General features: G+C 39.3%; 1 protein-coding gene across 4 annotated transcripts in view; it reads left to right on the top strand.

The window, feature by feature from the left end:
- The window catches only part of LOC118329797 (collagen alpha-1(XIX) chain), a 95,087-nt gene that overhangs the window by 67,376 nt on the left and 15,076 nt on the right, over window positions 1–12,635 (top strand). For all 4 annotated transcript variants that reach the window (XR_004796798.1, XM_035664110.1, XM_035664109.1 and 1 more), the window contains 16 exons: window positions 1,211–1,252; window positions 2,320–2,397; window positions 2,791–2,826; window positions 3,032–3,085; window positions 3,320–3,373; window positions 4,078–4,119; window positions 5,934–6,038; window positions 6,219–6,272; window positions 6,744–6,797; window positions 7,608–7,661; window positions 7,835–7,888; window positions 8,398–8,442; window positions 9,461–9,511; window positions 9,675–9,719; window positions 10,679–10,705; window positions 11,892–11,945. Coding sequence is in view for 3 of the 4 variants with exons in the window: in XM_035664110.1 (XP_035520003.1) it covers window positions 1,211–1,252; window positions 2,320–2,397; window positions 2,791–2,826; window positions 3,032–3,085; window positions 3,320–3,373; window positions 4,078–4,119; window positions 5,934–6,038; window positions 6,219–6,272; window positions 6,744–6,797; window positions 7,608–7,661; window positions 7,835–7,888; window positions 8,398–8,442; window positions 9,461–9,511; window positions 9,675–9,719; window positions 10,679–10,705; window positions 11,892–11,945 (849 nt within the window). In the remaining variant the exon portion in view is untranslated. The remainder of the gene's footprint in view (window positions 1–1,210; window positions 1,253–2,319; window positions 2,398–2,790; window positions 2,827–3,031; window positions 3,086–3,319; window positions 3,374–4,077; window positions 4,120–5,933; window positions 6,039–6,218; window positions 6,273–6,743; window positions 6,798–7,607; window positions 7,662–7,834; window positions 7,889–8,397; window positions 8,443–9,460; window positions 9,512–9,674; window positions 9,720–10,678; window positions 10,706–11,891; window positions 11,946–12,635) is intronic.

The following is a 12,635-nucleotide window of genomic DNA, read 5'->3' as shown; positions in this document are numbered from 1 at the left end:
GTGCATGTGCAGCCAAGGCCTCAGTCCTGGTTGACGGCACTTGCACTCCTTAATCACCGGCAAGTGCTATACGGCTTTAAACAATCGTGTTTGTTTGTGTGTGGGAATGCGGCACTGAACATTAAGCCTGACAGCAGGCCTACTCATCAAGCAAGGGGGTACTGTGTTCAGTTGAGCAGAGTAATAAGGGAAAGATTGCACTCAGGCAGAAGTATTTAAACCTCTTTAATGTACTCCAGCACTGTGAAAATTGAAGTATGATTGGAAAAAAGGGCTATATGTGTGCGTGTAAGTGTCAAGGGGAGATGTTTACAGCAGGCCAGTGACCTCATAGTTCAAAAGCTAAACAAAGTGAGATTTCTATTGTAGTGGCCATCCTTTTGCATAGATCCTGCAAAGTCTTTTTACGAATGTCATCTCTGTCTTAAGGCATTGGAGGTAAATGGATTCTCAACATTTTATGGTCTTTGTTATGTAAGACAAAGACAAGGAAAAAAGCAATAAACAGAACTCAATGCAGATGGTCTGAGCATCTTTAATGAGTCAGCCTGCTCGAGTAGCTAATCTCACTTTATTGATTTTGCCTTTGAATAATGAACAATTCACTCTTTGTTTCTTTTAACGTTTATTTTTTGCATAGATTAGCAATCTCCCATTGGTTTTTAAAAAGTAGAAAATGCAGTCTTGGGATCATAGTATTTGTCTCAAAAAGTTCTGTTCTTTTCAAACTTTTCTCTCTTTTATGTTTGAGTGAATTGGTACATTTCTCCTTTAAAACTGTAGAAATGCTGTGTTAGTTCAAATCCAACTTGTGCACAGCTAATTTACATTGTGCAATGTAGGACTTGTAACACTAATACATGCTGACCACAGAAATCAATGTCTCATCTGAACTGCACAGTAAATAATGCTTACAGTAGCCTCGATTCCAATCAAGGTTTTTCTCCGTGGCATGGCATTATCAGTCTGCGTCTGTACATAGAAACTATTAGAAATGTTGTAATCAGTATTGAACAGGAGCTCATAATGCAATGCTGTATTCATTCAGTATTTGCACTGTGGACCGTAGCACATACAGATTCAATGTTCCTGTTTAAATTCCAGCACAAGAAAACCTTTTTTTTTTTGTTGCACCTTAGGTATCAAAGTGAATTGCTGATGAATGTGCAGTGAATCCCTACTCTGATGTCTTCTTCCTGTTGTTTTGTAGGGCGATGGATTGTCTCTAACTAGAGGGTCTCGCGGGCCCAAGGTAGGAAGCACTGTGGTGTTGGAGCATTGCCAACCCAACCATCTATACAGCCCACTATGTTAACTTCTGCAGATATATCAGCGATATGTTTTATTTTAAGAAGATAAATCAGTGTTGTTTTTGTCAGACTTACCTCCACAGTCCTGTTAGATGAACTCCAGCTCCTTCATCAACACCACCCGACATGTTCCAAATATGTTCATTTTAAATCACTTTAAACTGAATGTTATTTAAAGGTCCAGTGTGTAGGAATTAGTGACATCTTGCGTTGAAGTTGTAGACTGCAACCATTTGAATACAGCTTAGCCTTCCAAGCCTCTATCTAGCTTTCTATTTCTGGGCTACTGTAGAAACATGTGGAAGAGGACTTGTTAAAAAGATAAAGATAGATCAAAACGGCTCATTCCACAGCAACAAAAACACAACAATTCTTATTTTCAGGTGACTATATGAATATTATATTCCATTTTCCAATAGATCCTTCTTAATGTTACACACTGGACCTTTAAGACTATTAATTGTATAAAAGTGGATATTGTTAGCCTACAGTAAGTCAGTGTAGGTGGTTTGGACAAGTTTGCATTTGTTTATCCATCACTTTAAGCTAACTGCTGTATTTCAACTTTTTATCCATTACTTTTAAATATCTACCTTAACCATATATCCATAATGTACCCCTGGTTAGGAATCACTCAAGTAGATAATACCACTCAAATAGCTCAATGGTTTTCTGACAATATTATACTGAGTTTAGCAGCAAATTTTGAAAATACTGCACTAAAGATTCCCCTATTATCAAAGGTGTTGTCATGTCAACAGTACATTTGATTATACTGTGGTTCAAAACACAAGCATAAGTTCAAATAAAGTAGATAATGAACATGTGCATGCATTGGCCTTGAACATAGTTGTGTTTCTTTCCCTTGAAGCTAAAGGCAAAACATAAAGGGAAAATGAGTTCCGGCAGAGTCTGAATGCTTAATGATCATGCAGTGCAGCCGCTCCCCATGACTTCTGGTTTCACTATCACTGAAACCCCACTGACTGCTCTCTTGTCTTTTTTTCAGGGTGAGAGAGGTGTCCCGGGATTGCCAGGAGACCATGGTGAAAAAGGCGAACCTGGAGAGAGTGTCATAGGCCCGGCTGTGAGTATGATGTTGTATTGATTGGTCTGTGTCTCCAACATTCATTATTTTGTTCAAACTATGATATCTTCAGACAATTGTCTTTAGGCATTGAAAGAAAGAGATCCTTTCTAAATATTAAGATTAGTGTTCATTAAATAGACTCGTAGATGAAATCACTGATCATTACTGTGAGGTTCTGGCGTATTGCACTCTGCCTTCATCACATACGCTCTGCACCGATAGTTTGAACCTCACAGATTTGATTGTGAGTGAGTCTGCTTTCATTTTTGAAATACAGGATTGTTGGAGACAGAGAATCAATAGAGCAAAAGGTGTCTAACACAATTCCTTTATTGGATCCTGGGTGCTAGAGGGCAGATGGTGTTAACAAGATGTGTGATGTGTTCTTAGGGCCCCATGGGACTTACAGGAAAGCCAGGAAGCCAGGTTTGTGGAAAATTCTCTGGGTCCACAACACACAAACAGCATGTTCAAGTATATTTTCGCTGATTTTCGCCTCTTTGGGGCTGTGACCAGCGATCTTCCAATTATTTTACAATGCAAACAACACTCTGCAGTGTTTGTCACTTGCTAGCTGGCTGTTTAAAGCAAGAATGTTAAAATCATTGGAGTGCCTGGGTTTTTTTTTCAGGGCCCTCAAGGACCCCCAGGTTTTACTGGCCCTGGTGGCCATCCAGGACGAGAGGTGAGTGTGATCAGTCTGCCCTTCCACTTATTTATTCCCTTGCACATAAAAGACGTCTGGTAGCATAAAAAAATGTCAGCTACCCACTGTGGATGAGCAACTACAATGTATCACAGCTCCTGGACACAAATCCCCACCAACTGAGATGGGTGTGAAAGCGGAGTTATAGCCTTACATGTCTGCTTGATGTCGTAGCCAGGAGGATTTTAACTCCTTTCTTTGTCTCAATTAAAGGGACCCCCTGGTAGACCAGGCCCCCCAGGCCCTGCTGGACCCCCAGGTGAACCAGTAAGTAAAAAAACAAAGCAAATCCAAAAATTTATTTTATTTTTGTAGTTCACACCCCTGGTCTGCATTGAAAACTACTGAGCTCACCTTAAATTCAAAGTCAGTATTCAGAGAGCAGCTCAAGTTTGCGGATAATTAGCAGCTATTCCTGCTGTTCACTAACCAACATCACTTTCAGGAAGATGTTGCCATTTACGACAAATTGGCAGCACCCTGTTGTTAGCACATGTTTTCATGTCTTGTGTCTTTATGTGTTTAGAATAAGGAACATTTACTGTAGTTGTAGCCGTAGTGTATTTTATATTCATACAGTATGTTGTAAAGAGCCAGGAAAACTACTTATTGTCCGTTTAAAAAAAATACATGGACTACAATTCAAACCCTTTTTCTCAACTCCAGAGAACAACAGCATTTTAAAGATGCGAGGATTCTGACTTCCAGCAACAAAGTTATTAAATCGTTTCCTCAAGCGTTGCAGATAAAAACTGAAAATGAAACAGTGAAACAGAAATTTGTTAAAAATGTTCTGGAGTGAAGTCACATTCCTTAAAGGCATTTACGATGATCTTATAAATTGATGTTTTGAGCAATTTACAAGATGCAGTTCCACCAAACAAACAGCAGCAAAATATTTCCAAAACATAAGAAGATTTGTTAGACTGTAGAAATGTCTCATGGATTGTACTTTCTTCCTTTTTTGACAGACTGCCCTGCCAATTGTTGGAGACATGGGTGCTTTACTCAAGGTATTTTATCTTCATAGTTAATGATAATTGCAGCTTTTCACAAGCTTTTCGCACAGTAACATGCAAAGGGGTCCCTGGGTTTGTGTTTAATAATGATCAATATTTGTTCATTTCAAAGGGTGCTATTCTTTTAACATATGGATGCTATCAGCTAAGAGAGCTAGTAAAAGCCCTCGAGTGCCTCCATCAGGATGACTGGGAGAAGTATCTGCTGGAAATATATTCAAATAATCTCACCAGAAGGCCTGGCTTACTCATTCACCACGGGTGTTTAATACAGCCTTTCAATACAGATAATGGAATATAGAAATATCATCCTGTGTTTGATCAACCACTGTGAAACCTGGTATGCATCGCAGTTTTAAACATGCTATTCTGTACATTTCAGATCCCATGCAAAACCAAAAAAACCCAAATAAGAAAAGCCTTTGAGAATAGCTCTCACTTCTTTTACCTCTAAACTGGCTTAATTTAATTTCCTCTGGTAGATTTCCCATGTCACTTAAACCTTCACCCCCAGTTACAAAACATTGAAGCATTTGGTGAGAATGCTAAAACACTAAATTTCACAAGTCTGGTCCCAAAAACCACCAGACGTGCAGCTTGTATCTTTATTTACTCAAACTGTGTTATTTTGAGTTCCTTTTTCCATCAGTTGGTACAAACAGCATTCTGGGTCCCTTTTCTGAACAAACGCAGAATTTGCACTGGGACCGCAAGACCAAACATATTGTGAAACACATTATTATCTGAGATCACAGAGTGAAAAGGGAGATTAAATCCTTCTTTTGTGGCTGTTACCTTTCAAAATGAGCATTTTCTATATGGAAATGACAGATTTTTTCTTTTTTTTCTTTCAATTAAAGCAGATTAGTAACATTACTTAATTATAATACCTGCAGGACAGCACTTCGCCAAATAAAGCTTTTCAGTTGTTAATACTTAATGCACGTCAACTCTGATAATAAATATAATGCCTTTGCTTGACTAATCATTGACAGATTGAGCTGTATGCCAGCAGTCTTATAATTTTTTGTCACCCCTTACTTCTGTGTCTTATTAGACTTATTTTCTCCATTAAGTGCTCTGTTAAATTGGGCTACTATTTTATGACTTGTCTGTTTTATTTTGCTGCCTTTGTGAAGCACTTCATAACGTGCATTTTCAAAATTTCCCTATAAATAAAGATTATTATTATTATTACAGCCTTCAACAGAGTTGGTTAGTGGCACTCTAATTAGTACTTTCAACACCTTGATGGAACCTACAGAAAATGACTAGACACATTTAATATTTATTTCGGTCTTTTCATTCATCTCAGCAACGATAATTCTTTTTATTTTGTTTAATTGAGTAGATTTATTTGGACTCTTGGAAGATAATTAGATGACAAGGATGTACAGATTATTTTCCATTTTGTATTTTACTCAGATTTAATGCTGCTTTTTAATGGTGCACTATACCTATTTCTAATGCTTCTCTCCAACTTAGAGCACCCACCTACCTATTTCCTGGAAGGTACAGTGCCTATATCTAGACTGAATTGGGGACAATGATATTTAAAATTCACACCTAAATGTCACAGTCAATGAGTTTGACAAAGTTCACCACTCTCCTAGATGAGAGACACTATTGGTGGGTTCACACTATTTCTGCTCTGCAGACATTTAGAGAACACTTTGTGTCAGTTGGGGTCTTGTCCTCCACCCAGGGGATGTGACATAATAAAGGGCGAAAATGCAGTGCTCCAGCTCAGCTTGATGAAATCTTATCTGTGCCACCACTTTCCCTTCCTGCTTTGCCTGTGCTGGCAGAATGCCTGCAGTGTGTGCCAGACGAAAATCCCAGGGCTTCCTGGGCAGAAAGGAGAGAAGGGGTCCCCTGGAGCACAAGGAGTAGAAGGCCTGGTGGGAGAAAAGGTACAAGCGAGTCGAAAACATGACAGGCAATTTGGAACCAACACTGTAAACATGTTTATCTGACCATGATGCTGTGCATTACATGACACTTGTTGAATTTCCTCTTGGGGTTGCCTATTAAATACGTTGAGTGCATGTCTGCTTACACCCATATTCATTGTGTATTTCTAACCTAAACAGGGGGATCCAGGTGTAAGAGGTCCTATGGGTAACCCTGGGAAAGAAGGCCCAAAGGTAGGCGAGGAAATGTCAGGCGTAAATATACTCAGTACATAATAAAACACATTTTTTATTATGTTATTGTTTTGGGGATCTAAATGAATTATTCAACTTCTCAGATGACAAAGAGTCTGTAAAACTAACAGCCTCATTTAATGATATTGTTTATTTAAAATGTGTTTAATCTAGTATATAGGGATTTACATTGACAAACGCTTTTCATAAATTGCCTTTAGGATTATCTCTGGAAGCCTAACCAGCTGTTCCACAACCCATATTATTCTGTACTCTCTTACTGTATGTGCTCGCTGTGGATGTTGTTGCTATGGATACAGTCTTGTACCATGGTGAAACAGGCTAGGTGATTTTAAGTCGTGTGCTGTAAGAGAGGAAGAGGCAGTTTGAAGTTTACACCCATCAGCCTTTAGTTTTAGGCCTTTTCATGTTTGGTGGAAAAACATTCATTTTTACCTCTCTCTCCTGCAGGGAGTAAAAGGAGAGAGAGGATTCCCAGGCCCTACAGGAGATAAAGGTGATGAGGTGAGTTTAATCTAAACAAATTAATCCAGTAGTTATCTAACCATCTGGAAGACACTGTGACATTGAGAGGTAGGTTTTTCAAAAGAATGTAAATATATTGTAATGTCTTCCCTGATCTGAAAATCTGTCTACTCTAAAAGTCCATTAACAAAAGAAGTTATCAAAAGCTATCCACAGTGCTGCGTGTACTATGCCCTATCTTTTGCACTCTGAGGAGCTACTTTATAAAGAATGTATCCTGCCCTGCATGTTTGTGTGTGCTAATTAAAAAACAAAGCACGAACTGAGAAGCATTTCATAGGTCAACTTTCAGCATTGAACTGCAATGGCAGGAGATTTTCGCTAACAGGCACACTTGTTTCTAGGTTTTATAGGCTCAATAAAAACATGTTTTATAGCTCTAATGTACAACAAACAGCACAGAAATGTCTTACATAAACTAGTTAATAAAGATGCTGCATGTTGAAATGTTTCACAGTTTGTGCATATTCAATGATCCTATGAAGATAAGAAAATATGAACATAATCCCAGTAGTCATTGCAGTGAATAGCTTTCTAATTCATCCTCTAGAGTAGAGTTGCAAGCTCTATGTGCTGTATTATTTCATCTGTGCTTGTTGTTGCTAATGGATTTCTGGAAAACCACTCCAGGCATCAAGAAAACAGGTTTAATAAGACCAATAAATTACACCTTACTCCTTGGAGTACCTGCCTAGGTAATGCTCACATCACCTATTTCCATCTCTCATAGATGGAAGTATTACAAATGGACTCACTGTAATTACTGATGATCCATTTTGTCTCCTTCAGGGCCCTGTAGGAGTACCAGGACTTCCTGGTGTGACTGGTCGTACAGGGTCCCCGGTAAGAAGCCTGCCCTTCATGTGGTCTGATATTATACAGAATGATATTGATATTATACTCTTTGATTTTTTAGAACACAAAGTTCCTTTTTATGCTAACAGCTCTACTTTATCGCAACATGGGTTTATTTTATGAGGACAGATTTCACTATAAGGATGCTGTTCTGTTTGCAGGGGCTTATGGGTAGACCCGGGCCATTGGGCCAACCAGGTGGAAAAGGAGAAAAAGTAAGGTGTTTTATTACTTAAGCAATTTTCTATATAATGTAGACAGTGCTTATCCCTTCCTGGGTTTTATTTACAGCATACAGTGGATGAATGTGCACACTGTGTGAGTTAATCGAACTTATGACTCTATGTTTGCTATTTCCATGCAAAGTATTGAGCTATGTTTAGCTGAATACCATGGCTCAAAGGTTGTAATAAATAAATGGATTTAACTGGGAGTATAAATAACTTTCACACTTTTTCCCCATGAAATGTAGTTTTATCATAAATTTTGAAGATAGATTGGTAAAATACAAAAACCAAATGACTCCAGGTCCTGTAATAAAGATGATAAAGATAACATGAAAGTGTAGGAAACCATATCTCTTAAAGAAATCTTTGATTTTTTTTTCTCAGGGTTGGCAAATGAGGTTCCATATCAGTGGATTACATTAGCATGGGCCTGTGCTTGATAAACATTTCCTTTTTCACAGACATGTTTTAGAATTCCTCTGGTTTGTGTTTGGCAGGGAAATGAAGGACCACCGGGCAGACCAGGGCTTCCAGGACCTCCGGTAAGTTCCTCCTGCCTCAACAAGAGCCAGATGATGTCTCAAAAGCCTCAAAACCGCTGTCAGGGTCTTAGGTTCTATATGTACACTGTATATGTTGCAAGTTATTTTGTTACACAAACTGATTTTCTTCATTCAAACCAAGGTTACTGACTTCTATTCAACACTCTTGAACACATTGAAAAAATAAACACTTTTTTTCTTGCTTTTATCAGCACTATCCAAAGATCTTCTTTTCCCACGATCAAGTAAAGGTTACAGCCAAAAGCTTTCCTTGGCAGCTCTTCGTACTCAAATGGCAATCAGTGCACTTATATTTTGCTCAGTCTAACAGTATTTAGTGTAAGAAGAAAAACATAACTGACAAACAAGTACAAATATGATGAAATTGTGGTGACCTGCTCACTGGCATTGAATCATGGTCCCTCCCTTTAAAAGGCCAGTGAGTAAGCACTTCCAAAGGCAAATCTATAATTCATCAGCTGTCCCCTTGAACCTGCCGTGCCCCCCCACACCCTGGTCTCATAAACTGCAGTCTGGGAGGACAGGGGATGGCTCAGTGGCCTGAAAAGGGCACAGGCGTCCGCTTGCTTCTAAATGAGAACCTTGACTCCTTCTACATTTACAATAGTTGCCCTCTACCAATCTATCATGGGAAAAACATTCTTTTATGCTCTAATACTACCCAAGAAGTCTAGATTACCTAGTTCTCATACCCGAATCTCTTTTAATCAGCGTGCTCTTTCGTATTTCTGAGATACTCTTGTTTTTTGAATTGCCACTGGCTCAAGGATGACTAAGTCTACTATTCTCTGTTTTTCCTTGTTCTTTTCACTTCTCACTCTCTCACACTCTCTTCCCCTCTCTTTGTGTAATCACCAAATGAGCTATTGATCTCTGTCATGTAGCTTTTAAGGGCTTAACAGTGTATAACTGCTCCAGACCTACTGTACAGTTTTCTGTGAAGACTCTTGGTGCCTACAACTCACAGAACAGTGATTTACTTTTGATTGTGTTTTAGGGTGTACCGTATGTGGAGACCACGGGGATGAGCAGTCTGTACAAGCTGCAGGTAGAGGCTTTACAAAAGACTTTAACTCAGTGATAATGTCATTGTGATGCATTGAATACATTGCCTTCAATCATATTTCCAGGGAAGAATCTGTTCTTGTGGTTAAAGTGATTGACCTATATTGTCAAATATACAGTCATAACATAAGAACATGTCTTTTCAGAGTGGTGGAGCTATTTTAGGACCCCCTGGAGCTCCTGGTGCGCCGGTAAGCATAATGATTGTTATGCCTGAAGCAAATCCTTTACAGTGTGCTGTGGAGAAACAATTGCACACAGGCTTGTTGATACTGTATGAGGCGCAGAACCTGGGAGAGCTGAATAACAAATAAGCTGACCAGTGTTATCTCGGCTTCAGAGGCCACAGTCAGTCATGCTCATTGAGAGATGGTGGTTGGTGAAGGCCAAGAGGCTTCCTGACTCTCAAACAGGTGTCTCTGAACCCTCCCCAGGACACACAACATCACTGATATGCAAAATGGACTTGGAAGTTCAGTTGCTCTGCACGGTGCCAAGATGAAGTGACCCGATCTGCTTATCAGCTCCCCCTGCTACCCCTTATCAGACAGTTTGTAATCTGGTCTAGTCCTAGGAGACATTCACTCACAGGCCTTGCAGGGATCCATCCACCACAACGAACACTAAAGATGGTGACATAAAATAGACACTCCAATATCCCCAGTGCACAATGCCCATGAACCACAGCTAAATCTCGAGGATGCTTTTCCCTGTACTGCATCCATCACAGCCCAACAGCTCATCTGGAGGAATCAATGAGAGAGCATCTTCATCAGTGTTAAGAGAGACAAGGGGCCCAATTTATCAATTATTCCTTGTTTGTGTTTAGTGTGTAAAAACGCTGAAATGCTTTACTGGACATTTAAACATGCATGGCCAGTGTTTAGAAAGCATGTGTTATAACCATACTGGATTATATGATCCTGATCATTTTCAATCTTGCTTTTTAAAGACTACAGTTACATATAACACGATGTAAGCATGATTTACAGATCGAAATCGCGAGAAAAGAGAAGCAATAATGAATACCATTCATTTTATTGACAATAACATGGAGTAGCCACATGTCATGTTGGACTATATTTATGATTTGTGTGGTAGAGGTTGTCGCCTTCATGGGATTGATCTGTGTTTTTCTCTCTCTTTTAAGGGTCCCAAAGGAGATGAAGGACCCCCTGTGAGTTGAAGCTTTTCATTCTGGAATATATTTTTTATCAAATATTTGTCTATTTTCTGTCCTGTCCAAAAAATAGAGAAGGATAGTTCCCAGTTGCTTTCTATCATTGTCTCTGTGGTCCTCTACAACATAAGTCAATACACCCTCAAGCCTCAGCACTTAACCACTATCAGTAGAACTCCAACACACAGCAAAAAAAATGATCATGTCTCCTGCAAATATGAAACAGTTTTACCATATTGTCTTGCCAGTGGGAACCTATGAACTCTCTCTGCCTCCTCCCCCCATACTGATGCCCGAAAACAATCCACACAGACGTGGAAACAATTCCACGCTTCTGCCATCAACTTGAATTCTTTATTCCCACGGGGCCAATTGCATTTTTTATTGTTTTGTTGCACAGTGATTTTTCACCAGGATGCTAATTTGACATTTTAATAAATTGTGTGAGCAGCTCCAGTGCTGTGGTGGAATTGCCCCAATCCGTCTCACAGCTGATCCTCTGGCTGGCCCACTCTCCCCTTAGCCGCACTCGCTTATTCATGACAATCTACATGTGTGACAATTACCTGCACAATCCGTCTATGTCAATACCGGTTGCCCCTCTATTCTGTGTAATGGCATTTCTCTGTGGCAGCCCGAGCAAGATGAGGTAGATAGAGGCCATCACTTGCTCAAGCACTGGGAATGGGTCTCTATTTTTAGTGCAGAAAGCAAGTCTGATTGTGCTTGTCAAATGGGGCTCTTTTTCTATCCCATCTGTAGCCCACAAGGTGTGACAGCACGTGTCATAGATCATATAATATAATACGCTCAGGTTGAAGTATTGTCCTCTTAGGATTATCTTCATATTGACACATGAAGGGCTGTACTAATACCTGACCGAGAATATCAAGAAGGGAGATGGAAATGTGTGAAATCTTGGATTCTGCAGAATTTAATTTACTCGCCTTCATGTAGCTTTCATCTGTATTTGCTTGTTCATGCCTAATGTTTACTGACAGCCTTATAATGACACTTTTTACATTCTGGTAGCTCATCACCTCACTTGTCCTCCTATTAAGGACTGTGTAGACAAAAATAGCATAATTCTTTGTTGCAGAAAGGGTGAACCAACAAACTTTAGTCTACATCAGAAGTGACTTTTTTGTCTTGACACAGCAGGTGGTGTGTTTTTCTCTCACAGGGGGAACCAGGGGCCATGGGATTACCCGGGCTTGAAGGGCTACCTGGTGCCAAGGTAAGCAACAGTTTCAGCTGCCATGACCTAACCTGATTACAAAGTGAGGGAAAGTGCTTTCTTTGTACTTAATTCTCTTTACAGAACATTTAAAGAGTTTATTTTTGAAATGAGAATGATAATCCAGATGAAATGCTTGCCAGTGAGAAAGTGAAACATTATTTGTTCCCATTGAAGTTATGAGTCAACTTAAAGGGAAAAATAATTAAATCACTATGGTTTCTTTGAAATATTGGCTGAAAGAATTTCAGGTTAAAACATCTGAACTGTATATATAGTAACACCACAGCAATTTGTAAGTAAAGCCATCATGTAAAAGTTAACCATTTGCACAATGACGCGCTACTATTGGACACATTTTCCTTTCAAAATTAGCCCTACATCCAACTTTATACCAGTTTCAACAGCTAAATCTGTATTAATAGTTGCCAATGATTGATGTGTGTGTGTGTAAGTGAGTGGGGGGAGGTTAGTTTCTGTGAGTTTCAGAGAAATTCATCCTTTAGGGGAGTGCTGTCAAAGGTGTGACATATGCAAAGATGCAAAGTGTTTGCTGTTAAAATATGAAGAAGACATAAGTTCATAAGGAGGGTTATTTATCATAACTCCCTATGTGATTTTTTTTTCCAACACACAGCAAAAAAAATGATCATGTCTCCTGCAAACATGAAACAGTTGTACCATATTGTC

The sequence above is a fragment of the Morone saxatilis genome, unplaced genomic scaffold (genome assembly GCF_004916995.1).
Source record: "Morone saxatilis isolate NCDOM2014 unplaced genomic scaffold, NCSU_SB_2.0 Contig19, whole genome shotgun sequence".
NCBI lineage: Eukaryota > Metazoa > Chordata > Actinopteri > Moronidae > Morone > Morone saxatilis.
The sequence above is the reverse complement of the archived record's forward strand: the minus strand, read 5'-3'. Positions and strand labels throughout refer to the sequence as shown.